We start from the raw sequence: 16882 nt of genomic DNA, 5'->3' as shown, positions 1-16882 counted from the left end.
CTGGGGGAATTCCTCATTCCTCTATAAGGGGGTCATAAGCGAGGGTTGTCCTTCTAATCCCTTTTTCCCCCTCCCAATTATCCCAAATATTTTGTGTGAATGTAATAACCGGGTGGTTATTCACCTCTTTAGGTTTATTCTTTTTGGGGATCCACAGTAATGTGTCTATATTCTGTACCGGGATCTCATTCACTTCAATCTGCACCCATATAACAGCCTGTTTGGGTTTATGCCAGGCTGGTAAAAGGCTTAATTGTGCTGTAGCATAATATGTGGTTAGTGCCAGCAAAGCTACCCCTTTCCCCCTCTGTCCTTAATGCACTAAGTACGCTTCTTTTTAGTCTAGTTTTTTTCTCCCCCCAGATTAATGTATACATTTTGCTTTGCATATCATTAAGAATTTTGGTTGGAATTTTAATTGGAAGGCTATGAAATAGATAAAGCAATTTATAGAGAGAATTCATCTTTACTGATATTATTCTGCCAATCCATGACATACAATATTTATTCCACTCTTCCAGATCTCTTAATTGACAGAAACAGTTCAGGGTAGTTAGCGTTATAAAGCTCCGAATACCTACCGGTCAAATACACCCATAGATATTTGATACTATCTTTTTCCCATTTGAAATTTAAATTTAATTTCAATAGTTTTAGCATCCCTGTCTCTACTCCTAATGCCAGTGCCTGTTTTTTTTTTATCATTTGAGAAAAAGTTGAATGTTGTAATCTCCTCAAATAGATTAGGCAGAGATGTCAGTGGTCTGGTGAGTGTTAGTAAAATATCATCTGCATAGAGAGCTATGTTACTGTACACTCTTTAGACTGTTTTATCAAACCTTTGATATTTTTATTAATACAAATTTGGTTTGCTATAGGATCTAGACTCAGATAGTAAAGGTGACAGTGGACAGCCTTGTCTCGTCCCATTATTTATATTGATCACTCCAGAGCTGATCCCAGCCATTTTTAGCATGGCTCCTGTTTGATTATAGAGAGCCTTAATTCCATTTAGTATATTTCACCTGATCCCAAATTTCTCTAAGGTTATGAACATATATGACCAGTCTACACGGTCGAACACTTTTTCCGCGCCAAGTGAGATTAGCAGTGTGGGGTTTTTTTTGTTGCATTTGCTAGGTGGGTGAGATATATCACTCTTCTGATATTATCAACTGCTTGTCTCCCATACATGCCACTTTGTCTGGATTGATTATTCTGGGAAGTAATTTATTTATTCTTATTCCAATCATTTTACTGCAAATTTTAATATTGGTATTGATAAGTGAAATGGGTCAATAATTACTACAATAATTATGATCTCTGCCTGGTTCTGGGATCACAGAAATGTGTGCTCTCAACATTGAGGGGGGGGGGATTGTCTTACCTTTCATAAAAGAGTTTAAAAGTTTTTTTAGAAATGGTACTAAACATGTTTTAAATGTTTTATTATAACTATTTGAGAGTCTGTAAGGGCCAGGAGTTTTTGAATGTTTAATTCCTTTAACCAGTGCCAGCAGGGCCGCCAACAGAAATCACGGAGCCCGGGACGCCGGTACCCCTTGTCCCCCCCCTGTTGGCGGCCCTGACTGCCAGTATCTCATCTTGTGAAACGTCTGCATTTAGTAGAACTCTATCTTCATCTTTCAAAGATGGTAACTGACAGGAATCCAGAGAAGTGTCTAACTGTTTGAATGTATCTGGGTTTTGTTGATGTTTATTTTGTAAATTGTACAGAGAGGAATAGTATGCTATAATTTCCTCTTCTATTATCTTTGGGTCAAATGTGGTTTCCCCATTTCTCATTTTGATTGATTTAATAGTGGAGGAAATGTGAACCTTTCTTAATTTCTTAATCTCCATGTCACATTGCTCCCTCCCCCCTTTCCTTGCCTTCCCGTTCCCCCCCTCTCCTCATGCTGCATACCCTTGTGTTACAGTATGTTGGTCACATGTCTGACCCATGATACTTTCAGCATTCTCAGTGTGCAGTTGTATATTCACTTGCGTTCATATTAAATACTTCGTTGGCATATTCCAATTATAGTTTGCTTTTTGAGTGCTGGAAACGTATTTATATTTCATCATAGTCTTTGGAGGGTTTAGGGCCGATCCTTGTTCCCGTTGCCCCGCTGTTCTCATACATGCTTAGACATTTTATTCATTGAGTGCTGTCTGTTTATTTGATTTAGTTTCTTCGTTTCTGTGCCAGCAGCCTGTCCGCTTTATTACCTTTCTGGTAAAATAATTGTTTGGTCCATTTTAGGGCTTTTTCTTTTTTAATTTGCAAAATTCTCAAACTCCCCTAATTTTAAGCAAAGTTTGAATTTGTGGGGTTTTTTTTTATATGTGGCGTCAACTTCTGCTAATTCTATTGACTATTTTATCATTTTATATTCCCTTAGTTTTTTCTTCGAGGCGATAGCACTAAACCTTCCCCTAGTGCACGTTTTTGTGCTTCCCAGATTGTTGAGAGCCATTTCAGGTGTATCATTAATAAAAAAAAATCTGTTAGGTGTGTACTTATCTCATCAACAACAGTGAGATCTCTCAGAAGTGAGTCATTTAACTTCCACATACTGTATGTCTTACCCTAGATGGGTTAATATCTTTAAATGTGCACATTACCAGTGCGTGGTCAGACCAGGTGAGTGCGTTGATCTTAGTGTCTTTTACTGCTGGGATTAGTGAGTGTTCAATAAAAAAATTATCTATTCTCGAGAGGTGGTGCTGAATGAAATGTGTAATCCCTCTCTTTAGGGTGCTGCAACCTCCAATTATCCCACAGTGTTATATCTTGTATTCATCTTGCTAAATCTGTATCCTTTGGGTCTTTTGTGGGATTTGATTTATCTCATTTTATATCATTTACTGCATTGAAATCTCCTGCCATCATTATTTTTCCTTCCACAAAATGTGATAATCTAGGAAAGACCGTCTCATAGAAATTTGCCTGTTTCTTGTTTGGAGCATAAATGTTAGCTCAAGTGATCATTGTGTTTCCGAGTTTGCAAATGGTACCGACCTTCCGACCTTCTGACCAGTATGGCCACTCCTCTCTTCTTCACACGGGCCGACGCAAAAAACACAGAAGAGAAAACTTTGTCGAAAAATCTGGGGCTTCGAAGACAAAGGGATCCCTCTGAGGGCAGGGATTCCCTTTCCCCCTTCTCTAAAAAAAGAAAAGAAGGGGGGGGGGATACTTTCTGTACAGGATTACAAGGATGGGAAGGATAAGGGAGAACAGATTGGGACCCCAAACATAAATTCGAAGACGACGAAAAATAACTTTATGGGGGCTTCCAGAGCTCCTGAGTCCTTTTCTTCTCCGGAACCAGGGTTTTGGAGTGAGCCGCAGCTGGGAGCTATCTCCGATGTCACTCTGCACGGAGGCCAGCCGGCCTCCCACGTCTCCCGGGCAGGAGTGGTGGTGAGATCCTCGATCGGATCAGTTGTATAGTCTTTTTCCACAGTTTTTGTCTAAATTCTTCTATTTGGCAAAACCTTTGGTTATGGCGCAGTGGTCATTCTCCGGATGCTTTTTGAATTCCTTCTTGGTCCTCTTGATCTTTGTATGTGTTTCCTTTCTGCGATTTCGTCTGTGTCCAGATGGGTGTCCGTGCAGGTCTGTTAGGTGAACCAGCAGACGGAGGTGATTTAGTTCTTTGTATCAGTCCCAGTTTAATTAGTGCTCTTTCTTCTTCCTCCGGATCCTTCACCACCGATGTTGACCCGTTGTGCCAGATTACAAGCTTGAATGGGAAGCCCCACTTATACCTAATTTGGTGGTCTCTCAGAATCTTTGTGACTGGTTGCAATTCCTTTCTTTTAAGCAGGGTAGAAGGAGCAATATCACTGACTATTTGGATCTGGTGTCCTTCCAATTCTATCCAAGGTTGTGACCTGGAGACTTGCATGATGGCTTCTTTCAGCGTATTTATGTATAAAATGTTTTCCCAGGAAGTAATACATTGAGAGTTACCTCTCGTTTTCAAGTATGTCCTGGGCACAGAGTTATGATGACAAATAATACATGGTTTATATGGTATAGTAATATAACGTCTCTCATGTTATTAGGGTCAGATTGATTAGGACCTAAAGCCCTGTGCACCCTGTCTATTAGCAGTTTCTCTTCCGTAAAGTCGGGGTTTTTTTTGTGAAACAGTTTTGTCACAAATTCCTTTAGCGCCTCTGGCAGTCCCGTCTCTGGGATATTCCTTAATCTCAGATTATTGCGCCTGGCGCGGTTCTCTGTATTCTCCAGCGCTTCCATCAAGGTTTTTATTTGTGCTTATTAAGCTGCCAGCTCATGTTCAGTGACATTTTGGGCTGAGATCAGTTCGTCTGCCACCCCTTCTAGATGGTCAGTTCTTTCTCCCAGTCCATGCAAACCTCTTCTTCATTCAGACACTACCTTGGGCATTTCTATTTGCATTTTCTGTACCATACTTTTTAATAGGTCATCTACAGATGCAGCGGCCGTTATTTGAACAAATCTCGAAATGGAATTTCGATATATGCCCGTCATCCTCACAAGTTTAGCCGCGGCAGACTAAAGGCGCCTCGGAATAACACAGCAGGGGTGAGTGCTTCCCGGTCTGCCTGTCTGTAATAGACGCACGATCGCGGGGTTCTTTTTTAAAATTTCTAACATTACAGTAATGTAGCAGAGGGGCTCCGGAGCTGAACAAAGTTGATTTCAGCCTCGGGACCCCCTACTTCCTGAGTTACGGGCTCCGGTATGGGGTGCCGGTATCCCCATGTTAAAATCCACGTGGGATGTAAACAAAGCAACAGCAACTGACCATCTCGGGTCCAGCACGCGGCGTGACGTGCGATGTACCCAGGTAAATGTTCGAATAACGGTCGCTGCGTCTGTAGATCACCTTTGGTGGTAGGTCTGGCACTGTCATCAATACCTCCTGTTGCTCCTGCTTCAGATTCAGCTACTGCCTCTCCTTCTGATTCTGAAGGTTGTCTCATGCCGCCGCCATCTTGGACTCCTGTGTGCCTCCGCAGCGTTCCTTTTGTGAACAATTTTGAAGCTACTTGGATAGCCTGCTTCTTCTCTGTTTGCGGCTTCACCTCACTGGGTGGTCCACAGCTGCTGTCGGCGGTTTGGCACTTAGTCAAGTTGCGCAATGTGTTTTTTTTTTATCTATTGTGCCCAGGATCAGAGGAGCTCCGTGCTCAAGCGGCCATCTTGTCGGCTCGCCATGCATGCACCTCCAATATACTCTATTTTAAAAATGAGCTGTATGTTATACCCATTGTTACACCTCTATATTCCCCTGGATATAGGGTGGGGGCCACCTCCCCTATAGTGACTCACAAGTGACACGTGCGTTCGCTTTAATAGAACTTTATAGGTGCAGATTATCAGACCACAATTGCATCAGTGCAGTGGCCCTTTGTTCTAGGGACCCCATATAATTTACACAAGTTATACCCTCACAATCCTGACCTGTATAGCTGACGCTCGTGTCCCACTGATCCCATATACAATCCCAGTGCCGGCACGGTGATGGAGCGCATTGATGTTGTGGAGAGGAGTATACAGTAGTTGCAGACCAGTACTTCGCAACGATATAGCTGATATACGGTGTATGCGTGTGAACTTGAAGGATACCGTTCGGTGACAGGGTGATCTCCCTTAACATCTATCCTTGTGTATCCCTCACGGGACCGGTCCTCTCGTTAGCCAGGGTAGCACGGCCCCTTTGAGGGCGCCAATGAGTCCTGCTGGGATGGGTGACACCACGCTGGTCTTTCACACTCTCACACTGCTCCTCCCATCTTCTATCTCCCCCACTACTCCTCCAAGCCTCTCTCTCCTCCACTGCTCCTCCCAGCTTCTCTCTCCCCCACAGCTCTTCCCAGCCTCTCTCCCCCACTATTCCTCTCATCCTCTCCCCACTGCTCCTCCCAGCTTCTCTCCTCACTGCTCCTCCCAGCCTCTCTCCCCCACTGCTCCCACCAGTTTTTCTCCCCCACTGTTCCTCCAAGCTTTTCTCCAACTGTTCCTACCAGCTTCTCTCCCCCACTGCTCCTCCCAGCCTCTCTCCCCCTGCTTCTCCTAGCCTCTCTACCGCACTGTTCCTCCCAGCCTCTCCCCCTGCCCCTCCTGGCTTACCTCCCACACTGCTCCTCCGAGCCTCTCTGCCACATTACTCCTCCTAGACTGTCCAACTGCTCCTCTCAGCCTCTCTCCCCCAATGCTCCTCCTACCCTCTCTCCCACACTACTCCTCTCAGCCTCTCTCTCCCCCACTGCTCCTCCCAGCCTCTCCCCCACTGCTCCTCCCAGCCTCTTTCCCCCACTGTTCCACACAGCCGCTCCCCCCTACTGCTCCTCTCAGCCTCTCTCCCCCAATGCTCCTCCTACCCTCTCTCCCACACTACTCCTCTCAGCCTCTCTCTCCCCCACTGCTCCTCCCAGCCTCTCCCCCACTGCTCCTACCAGCCTCTCTCTCCCCCACTGCTCCTACCAGCCTCTCTTCCCCACTGCTCCTCCCAGCCTCTCTCCCCCACTGCTCCTCCCAGCTTCTCTCCCCCACTGCTCCTCTCAGCCTCTCTCCCCCACTGCTCCTCCCAGCCTCTCTCCCCCACTGCTCCTCCCAGCCTCTCTCTCCCCCATTGCTCCTCCCAGCCTCTCTCTCTCCCCCACTGCTCCTCTCAGCCTCTCTCCCCCACTGCTCCTCCCAGCCTCTCTCCCCCACTGCTCCTCCCAGCCTCTCTCTCCCCCATTGCTCCTCCCAGCCTCTCCCCCCCACTGCTCCTCCCAGCCTCTCTCTCTCCCCCACTTCTCCTCCCAGCCTCTCTCTCCCCCACTGCTCCTCCCAGCCTCTCTCTCCCTCACTGCTCCCCCCAGCCTCTCTCTCCCCCCACTGCTCCTCCCAGCCTCTCTCTCTCCCTCACTGCTCCCCCCAGCCTCTCTCCCCCACTGCTCCTCCCAGCCTCTCTCCCCCACTGCTCCTCCCAGCCTCTCTCTCCCCCACTGCTCCTCCCAGCCTCTCTCTCTCCCTCACTGCTCCCCCCAGCCTCTCTCTCCCCCCCACTGCTCCTCCCAGCCTCTCTCTCACTGGCCACTCCTCCTTTTGTGATGTCATACTCCCTATGTTCTATGATGTCAGTTCTTTCAGTGTATCACAGCTGTTGGCTTGAGAGCATGTCCATCAATACTCTTGCTGTGTGCTTAGGGGGGTTACACCCACAAATTAATAACCTTATTTTAATTTCTTTCCTAGCAACTGCTGCTGTGTATTCTCACTTGCTCCCCTTCTCCAGGCAGCACAGAGCTGATTTTCATGTAGACTGTCATGATAATATCAGGAACTACTAGGTCGTTTAATCCCTGTTGGTGCTTGAGGGGTTAATGACGTACACTTTTTCTTCTTCTTTTTTTTAAACAAAAGATAAAAATGCGGGGTTTGAAACCGGCCAGGGTGTTTCTTTGGTCTGTTCTGCATCCTGGATGGCCCACTCAACTGTTTTAACCAAGGCCTACAGACCTGGTCGGGGGAGGGTAGCTTCAAAGTATTCTGTAGAAGGGGTGGGCTCCTGCCGGTGCCTTGAGAAAGGCAGTTGGCTACAAGATTTTGGAGGCAGTTAGCTTCAGAGTTTTATGGAGACCAGACGGAGGATATGGCATTGCCTCTTATCAATGAGCTCTTTGGGAAGAACCTATGTCCTTTGGTAATGTACTGTATAGGATTTTCTGTTTTATTCCTTTTATTTTAAGAAACTGTTCTGTTTTATATTGCAACTGTATGTTTATTTTGTATCTCCTTTCTGTAATCTAAGCACTGTATTTATATATATATATATATATATATATATATATATATATATATAAAAAACATTTAATAAGTAATGCTTTGGGCTCTGATTGAACTGGTGCACACTGGAGAGAATAATTTACTAAGCTCGGCACACGTTACTACAGTTGATGTAATGTTAATGTGGATGGTTATGACGTGCACTTGAGTAGGGATTAATACTAACTCGCTGGTTCCTTGCTGAGGAGAAAGGGGGGTTGCTAGAGTAGCCTTGTGTATTAACCCTGGTTACATATCTAAAGTCACGTGCTCACTTGTGTGCTATTCTAGGCGGTGGTATATTGGGACGGCTTGATAGGGGAAACTGTCCATTTGACGGACCTTTGCAGAGGTGAAAAGTGGGAGCGCTTGCAAGCTTCGGTATTAACCCTTGTCCCATATGCAAGTCGCGTGCTAGCAGGGGGTCGTACGTGACATAGCCTACAAAGGATCATATGAGGAAAAAATGTCATCACCGTGTTAGATAAGCGTCTTTCAGGTGTACTAAGTGAGAGGGGATATGCAGCCAGATTCAGTTACATTTTGGGCTCAACTTTGTTTAGGAATTAAATACAGTTTCATCAAATCCATGAACAGGGAAAAACCGGACAAGGTGAAATAAGAGGGGGGGCTTCCGCATGGGGGGGCTTCCTCATGGGGGGGCTGCCACAAGGGGTGGGGGGGCTGAAGCATGGGGTGCTACCACAAGGGGGCTGCCACATGGGGGGGCTGTTGCATGGGGTGCTGCCACATAGGGGGGCTGTTGCATGGGGTGCTACCATATGGGGGGCTGCCACATAGTGGGGCTGTTGCGTGGGGTGCAAACAGTACGGACATTGAGTGAAAGGGTCGTGTATAGTAAGGGCCGTGACAATGTGGGATTTTTGACCCATGAAGACAGTGATGGCAGATACAATAGATATCTTTGAGAGGGTTACACACATATTTTGAAAGCAACAGTATACATTTTCCTTGTTTTTACTTCCTGGAAACCATAGTTACATAGTTACATAGTAGATGAGGTTGAAAAAAGACGTACGTCCATCAAGTTCAACCTATGCTAAATTTAGACAACAGATACTTTATGCTATATCTATACTTACTTATTGATCCAGAGGAAGGCAAACAAAAAACCCCTTTAAGGGGAAAAATTAATTCCTTCCTGACTCAAAGAATTGGCAATCGGATTAATCCCTGGATCAACATCCTTCCCATGTATACTTATTTGATATATCCTTGTATAGCTTTCCTATCTAAAAAGATGTCCAACCTTTATTTGAACATATCTATTGTATCTGCCATCACAGTCTCCATGGGTAATGAATTCCACGTTGTAACTGCCCTTACTGTAAAGAACCCTTTCCTTTGTTGCTGGTGAAATCTCCTTTCCTCCAACCTTAAGGGATGCCCCCGAGTCCTTTGTACTGCCCGTGGGATGAATAGTTCTTTTGAAAGCTCCTTGTACTGCCCCCGAATATATTTTTATATGGTTATCATATCCCCTCTTAGATGCCTCCTTTCTAATGTAAACATATCTAATTTAGCTAGTCTCTCCTCACAAATCAGATTGTCCATCCCTCTTTTATTAATTTGGTGGCTCTTCTCTGCACTTTCTCCAGTTCCATCATGTCTTCTCTAAGGAGTGGTGCCCATCTATTTGTGATAGATACCAAGCATATACCTCTTGATAATCATTTATCCATGTCCCATCAGAACTTGTCTTCGAACATGGTGATCTTCAAACCACACGGAATAACAAGGATCATCAGACTGATGAGATCGGTACAAAGCGCTTAATAGTGAGAAGGGGTCAGGCCTTCAACATCCACCTGACCTTTAAGGCCGGGATCTTCGATCAAAACCATGATAATGTCAGCTTTATTGCGGAGACAGGTAAATGTGGTTTGAATGGTTTGCCTATGGAAGATAGAAAGATAACACAGAACGCTAGGTGAAGACTCACTAATGTTCTATGTGAAGTCTCACTAATGTTCTAGGTAAGGTCTCACTAATGTTTAGGGGAGATCTCACTAATGTTCTAGTTTAGGTCTCACTAATGTTCTAGGTGAAGTCTCACTAATGTTCTAGTTGAGGTCTCACTAATGGTCTAGGTGAGGTCTCACTAATGTTCTAGGTGAGGTCTCACTAATGTTCTAGGTCACTTTAAAGATCATTGGTGAGACCTCACCTAGAGTTCTGTGTTCGGTTCTGGAGACCACATCTCCGGAAGGACATACATAAATTGGAGATTGAGCAAATAAGGGGTCAGAAATAAACAAAATAAGGCGCAACAGATATAATTAATGACTGTGAACAAAAACAAATGTTGACTAAACACCTGCGGTTTCCCAAACCGCAATTTATACTAAACTAAACAACCAAATGTTCATGGCACAAATGAAAATAAGTGAATAGTGCAATATAATGTGCAAAAAAAACAGTGAATAGATAAACACTGATATCACATATACTGCAGCTCCATGGAACAGGATCCTCTGAGGTACTGTAGATGCTTCTTGAGGAAACCTCATAAGAGAAGAAAACACAAATGCATGCAATATAGTGCATTAACATTTTACTTTGTACAACAAACAGCACAGGGGGAAAGGGACAACTCACACATTCCCCGCTGGTCAAAAGCAGAGTGACTTTGGGCGCACTCCAACCCTTCTCCAGGCTCGGCTTCTCGTCGTGCACGTGCACACGTGCACGGTTTTCCCGGTCTGCATCTCTCACTCGCATCTTGGGACGCCTCGCATCTATCACACGTCAGCCAATCAGGCTCCTTGCGGAGTGGGTACGGTGGCTTCAGAAGTCCAAAATGTCCAACGTGTTTTCTTCTCCATATGAGGCTATCAAGAAGCATCTACCTCAGAGGATCCTGTTCCATGGAGCTGCAGTATATGTGATATCAGTGTTTATATATTCACTGGGGGTTTTGCACATTATATTGCACTATTCACTTATTTTCATTTGCGCCATGAACACTTGTATTGTATTGTATTGTATGTCTTTATTTATATAGCGCCATAAATGTACATAGCGCTTCACAGTAGTAATACATATCATGTAAATAACAAATAATATAAATAACAGGTCATGGGAATAAGTGCTTCAGACATAAAAGTAACATTAAGGAAGAGGAGTTCCTGCTCCGAGGAGCTTACAATCTAATTGGTAGGTAGGGAGAACGTACAGAGACAGTATGAGGGAATTCTAGTAAGTGTGTCTGCAGGGGGCCAAGCTTTATGTATCATGTGTTCAGGATTATCCAGTGCTATTCATATTCTTCTTTAAGCAGATGTGTCTTAAGGTGGGTCTTAAAGGTGGATAGAGAGGGTGCTAGTCGGGTATTGAGGGGAAGGGCATTCCAGAGGTGCGGGGCAGAAAGTGAGAGAGGTTTAAGGCGGGAGAGAGCTTTAGATACAAACGGGGTAGAAAGAAGACATCCTTGAGAAGAACGCAAGAGTCTGGATGGTGCATAGCGAGAAATTAGGGCTAAGATGTAAGGAGGGGCAGAAGAATGTAAAGCTTTAAAAGTGAGGAGGAGAATTGAGTTTGAGATACGGGATTTGATCGGAAGCCAGGAGATGGATTTCAGGAGGGGAGATAAGGAGACAGATTTAGGAAAGAGTAGAGTGATTCTGGCAGCAGCGTTTAGGATAGATTGTAGGGGAGACAGGTGATCGAGACGTAATCGAGAATTCTCAGACGTAATCGAGACGTGAGAGAATGAGGGCCTGTGTCAGAGTTTTAGCAGTCGAGTAACAGAGGAAAGGGCGTATCTTTGTGATATTGTGGAGGAAAAAGCGACAAGTTTTAGAAACGTTTTGAATATGAGAGGAGAATGAGAGAGAGGAATCAAGTGTAACCCCTAGGCAGCGTGCTTGGGCTACTGGGTGAATGATCGTATTTCCAATAGTAATGTGGAAGGAGGCAGTACGGCCAGGTTTGGAAGGAAGTATAAGGAGCTCTATTTTTGTTAAGTTTCAGTCGGCGGATGGCCATCCAGGATGATATTCCAGAGAGGCATTCAGAAACTTTGGTCTGTATAGCAGGTGTAAGGTCAGGGGTTGAAAGGTAAATTTGTGTGTCGTCAGCATAGAGGTGATATTTAAAACCAAAAGATGTGATTAGGTCACCTAGAGAGAGTGTGTACAGAGAAAAGAGAGGAGGTCCCAGGACAGAGCTCTGGGGTACCCACACAGAGAGATCAATAGAGGAAGAGGAGGTGTTAGCAAAAGAGACACTGAAAGTACGATGGGAGAGGTAAGAGGATATCCAGGATAGAGTTTTATTCCGAATACCTAGAGTATGGAGAATATGAAGGAGAAGAAGGTGGTCCACGGTGTCGAATGCTGCAGAGAGGTCGAGTAATATGAGCAGAGTGTAATGACCTCTGTCTTTGGCAGCATGGAGGTCGTCAGTTATTTTAGTGAGGGCTGTTTCAGTAGATTGAGCAGTGCGGAAGCCAGATTGTAGAGGGTCTAGAAGAGAATAGGTGTTGAGAAACTGTAGCAATCGAGAGAATACAAGACGTTCAAGGAGTTTGGAGGCAAAAGGCAGGAGGGAGACAGGTCCATAGTTAGAAGGACAGGTAGGGTCAAGCTTGCTGTTTTTGAGTAATGGTATAACGGTTGCATGCTTGAAGGAGGATGGAAAGGTACCAGAGTAGAGGGAAGAGTTAAAGATCTGTGTGAGCATAGGGATTATAGAAGGAGCAAGAGGTTTTAGGAGATGGGAGGGAATGGGATCAAGAGGGCAAGTGGTAGAGGGAGAAGAGGAGATCAGCAGTGACGCATCCTCCTCCGAGATAGTGGAAAAAGAGTCAAGAAATGCAGGAGGAGAGTTAGGAAGCGGTGTGGGATGGGAGGATGCAACAGATGAGATGTTGTGACGTATGGATTCCACCTTTTTCTTAAAGTCAGCAAAGTCCTGAGGTGAGATGGAGGAAGAAGAGGAGGCAGCCGAGGGTGGTCTGAGTAGAGAGTCAAAGACAGAAAAGAGTCGGCGTGGGTTAGACTTGTGTGTGTTGATTAGTGATGAAAAGTAGGTTTGTTTAGCCTGAGAGAGGGCAGAGTTGAAACAGGATAGCATAAATTTGTAGTGAATGAAGTCTGCGAGCGTATGAGATTTCCTCCAGAGGCGTTCAGAGGAACGAGTGGAGGAACGCAGCATGCGTGTGTGGGAGTTTAGCCAGGGTCTGGGGTTAGAAGGGCGAGGATGGCAGAGAGAAAGCGGGGCATGAAGATCAAGAGAGGAAGATAAGGCAGAGTTGTAGTTCCTGACCAGGTTATCAGGGTCTGAAGCAGAGCTGAGAGAGGAGAGGGAGGAGCGTAAAGTGGAATCAAGAGCTGATAGGTTAATAGAGCGCAGGTTTCTGCAAAAACGAGGGCGAAAATGGAGATGGAGAGAAGCGAGAGAGAGAAAATGAGATGAGGTGATGGTCAGAGAGAGGAAAAGGGGAAATGGAGAAATCGGAGAGAGATAAGTTTTTAGTGAAAACCAGGTCTAGGTAGTGTCCATCCTTGTGGGTGCTGGCTTCAGTCCACTGTTGAAGGCCAAAAGAAGAGGTCAGAGAGAGAAAGCGGGAAGCCCAAGGGAGAGAGGGGTCATCAATGTGGCAATTGAAGTCCCCAAGGAGAAGAACAGGGGAGTCTGAGGAGAGAAAGAAAGAGAGCCAGGATTCAAAGTGAGAGAGAAAGGCAGAAGGGGGATGAGTAGAGGTAAGTGGGCGATAGATGACCGCCACATGGACAGGGAGAGGAGAGAAGATCTGGACAGTGTGAGCCTCAAAGGAGGGAAAAGCAGAGAGGGAGGAATAGGAAGGGTTCGGTAATGGCAGAGGGGGGAGAGCAGGAGCCCCACGCCTCCACCCCTGCCATCAGTGCGCGGAGTGTGGGAGAAGGAAAGGCCACCATAGGAGAGGGCAGCTTCCAGAGCAGAGTCAGACTGAGTGAGCCAGGTCTCAGTTATAGCAAATAGGAGCAGAGAGAGAGAGAGAGAGAAAGAAGTCATGCACAGAGAGGAACTTGTTGGAAAGGGAGCAAGCATTCCAAAGGGCACAGGAGAAAGCGAGAGAGGAGGGAGGGTGGCAGGGGATGGGTATGAGGTTGGAGGGGTTTACACCAGAAGGAGTAGAAGTTGCATGTGGAAGGCGAGGACGAGAGTAAGTAGAAATAAGGCAGGGACCAGGATTGGGAGAGATATCCCCAGAAGCAAGGAGGAGAAGCATGGATAGAAAGAGGATGTGTGAGGATGATTTGTAGGGGTGTGTTTTAGTGAAGGGGATATAGCTTTGGCTTATCAGAGGGCGCAGGTAAGAAAGGAGTTCATGTGAACTGAGAAGTGGTGAAGGAAGGAGAGATGAAGATATATGAATTTAGTTAGAAACATGATGAGGCTGATGGAAGGAAGTGCATAATTTGAAAAGAAGTGCGGTCACAGCAAATATAAAAAGTAAAGGTGGCATCACAGCAATCGTTAAGTGTTGAGATGTGCAGTCTGGGATAGATGATATCCTCCTTTCCAGCGTAGTTCAAATGCAGGAATCAGAAGCAGAAGGTGGTGTCCACTTTTCCACTTCTTTTTAAACTTCCTCACTACTTTAAAGATTTCTACTTAAAAGCATTTCTGCTTTGGAGCATGGCTGCAGGCAGCAATGGCTGTTGTGAGTTTACTTATATACTTTTACAAAGTCACCTGGCTGGCTAACCAACTTAATTAGCACATGTGGGGGACATTAAAGCAAATGGTGTGGACGATGAATTAAATTAAGACACACCAGGGTATGATGATTGCAGGACAGATAGACAATTTGAGATATGTTTTTACCTGAGAAAAGACAAGAGATGAGATGATCAGCAAATCAATGGTCCCAAACGTCCTTTTTAAACTTCCTCACTACTTTAAACATTTCTACTTAAAAGCATTTTGCTTAGGAGCATGGCTTGTTTAGTTTAGTGCAAATAAGGGCTCCTAAAATGGAGCAGGATCCACAGCAGAAGACGTATCAGGAATTTAAGCCAATTAAACGGTTAGACTTGTTTGGGATTAAGCCACCTGTTAAATGCGCTAGAAGACGTTGTTTTCCCATTGAAAGCAGTGGTATTTTTCCTCTTGATTGGTTTGATTTCCTGTGACCTGGTGCAATACTTTCCCCTGATTAATGATTACGTCTTTGTGTTGTAGTCGGGATATTCTGATGAGTAACTCCAAAATGTGTTCATTGATTCTTTTTTTCTTAATTAGGACCAAATCCCCTGGAATCCTCTGGTACAAAGACAATATTCTCTTTATCAAGGCCCAACATTAAACATGCTTGGAACGCGTCGGTTATAACCAGCGGCGCAAGGTCAACGGAAATATCGATGGTGTCTCCTCCAAATGCGGTCATTGGGCTTCACACCCTGAAGCTGCAGATATCGAATCGAAGCCAAAATATCTCTCATTTTCTTGGGGAATTTATCTTACTATTTAACCCATGGTGTTCAGGTAAAGTATAGCCAGCCATTTATTAAAATAACATATATTATTCAAGTTAAACACCACCCTATGATAAAGTGCAAAACGGTCAGCTTTGACATAATTGGGTCAAAAGTATTGCACAAAATCCCCCTGGGTAAATCTGTCACTGAAAAAACACATGAAGCAGGCACAGTATGGCAAAGTAATGTTCCCTGATCAGTAAGTGATAGGCTAGGTAATTACCACCTAAAGTTCAGCCATTCCCAGTCATTAAAACAACGTACACAAGGGAAGCATGTTTCCGAGACAGAGAACAGGTCCCGCTCTGAAGTGGCAGGGTGAGGCTCAGCGGTGATGTGAGGAAGGACTTCACAAAAAGGGTAGTGGATTTGGGGAACAGCCTCCCAGCAGAAGTGGTAGAGGTTAATGCAGAAAAGGGAATTTAAAAAATACTTGGACATAAGGTGAGCCGCAATATGAAAGAAAGCCAAGAATCAAATAGGGTCCGACGTTTTACACCAGATAAGGGCCAAGTGCTTCTTACCTGCCGTCTAATTCTATGTGCCCCATTTTATTATCAAAACATTATAACCATAGGAATAAAATATACAGCTTAATAGAACGACAGAGACATGGTCATTTTCTAACTGTTTCCTTTGATTTTGCCATGATCTTGCCTTTATTATAAGGGTTTGAATGATAAATGAGGATAATATTATGTGTTATATATATATGGTCTGATTATTTATTGTATATACATACAGTGGTGTGAAAAAGAAAGTACACCCTCTTTGAATTCGATGGTTTTACATATCAGGACATAATAACAATCATCTATTCCTTAGCAGGTCTTAAAGCTTCTCTAAGATCATTGCTGATGTCTTTCCTCCTTGGCATTGTGTTAACACACATCTGAATGCTCCAGACCAGCAAACTGCTAAATGTTCGGCTTTTATAGAGTTGGTCACACTTGCTGATGATCAATTAATCAAGGGCATTTGATTAGCAGCACCTGTCTGCTACTTAGCATCTTAATTCCTATGGAAGCAGTAAGGGTGTACTTAGTTTTTCACACAGGGCTTCTCCATTTTGGCTTTATTTTTGTTAAATAAACCATGACACGGTGTAATATGTCATGTGTTGTTGTTCATCTGAGGTTGTATTTACCTAATTTTAAGACCTGCTAAGGAACAGACGATTGTTATTATGTCCTGATATGTAAAACCATAGAATTCAAAGAGGGTGTACTTTCTTTTTCACACCACTGTATGTACAAGTACTGTAAGATAGGAACGCTATGGGGTCACACCTAGCCTAAGGCAAAGTTCTAGGACAATCTGTACTTCTTGGGACCTCCAAGTTACGTCTAATGCCATCTAAACATCAGTAAGGAAGCCGGGGTTCGATGCCCGCTGGCCATACTGCACGAGCACCGAATCTCAGGGTAGGGATAATATCAGTATGGAAAATAGCTGAAGCGCTCAAATGCAGGTATATCTCAAAATGATAATAAGCCAGACCACTGTACCAGGGTACTAACAATTGATATAGTACCTATTGTGTCATATAATGGGTACTATCCTCCTGAAGACAGGTGGT

The 16882-nt window shown here is 44.6% G+C and overlaps 1 protein-coding gene across 2 annotated transcripts in view; it reads left to right on the top strand.

Annotated features, from left to right (window-relative positions):
- Window positions 1-16882, top strand: part of LOC142465627 (protein-glutamine gamma-glutamyltransferase 5-like) — a 50378-nt gene that overhangs the window by 1582 nt on the left and 31914 nt on the right. The window contains exons 1-3 of one of the 2 annotated variants that reach the window (XM_075569738.1): window positions 7561-7694; window positions 9530-9709; window positions 15068-15310. In XM_075569738.1, the coding sequence (XP_075425853.1) occupies window positions 7685-7694; window positions 9530-9709; window positions 15068-15310 (433 nt within the window). In that variant the 5' untranslated portion in view covers window positions 7561-7684. Of the gene's footprint in view, window positions 1-7560; window positions 7695-9529; window positions 9710-15067; window positions 15311-16882 lie in introns of those variants that run through there. The other variant, XM_075569739.1, reaches the window with a different exon arrangement.

Source organism: Ascaphus truei, chromosome 14 (assembly GCF_040206685.1).
Source record: "Ascaphus truei isolate aAscTru1 chromosome 14, aAscTru1.hap1, whole genome shotgun sequence".
NCBI lineage: Eukaryota > Metazoa > Chordata > Amphibia > Anura > Ascaphidae > Ascaphus > Ascaphus truei.
Note: the sequence above shows the minus strand (reverse complement) of the source record. Positions and strands in the feature narration are given on the sequence as shown.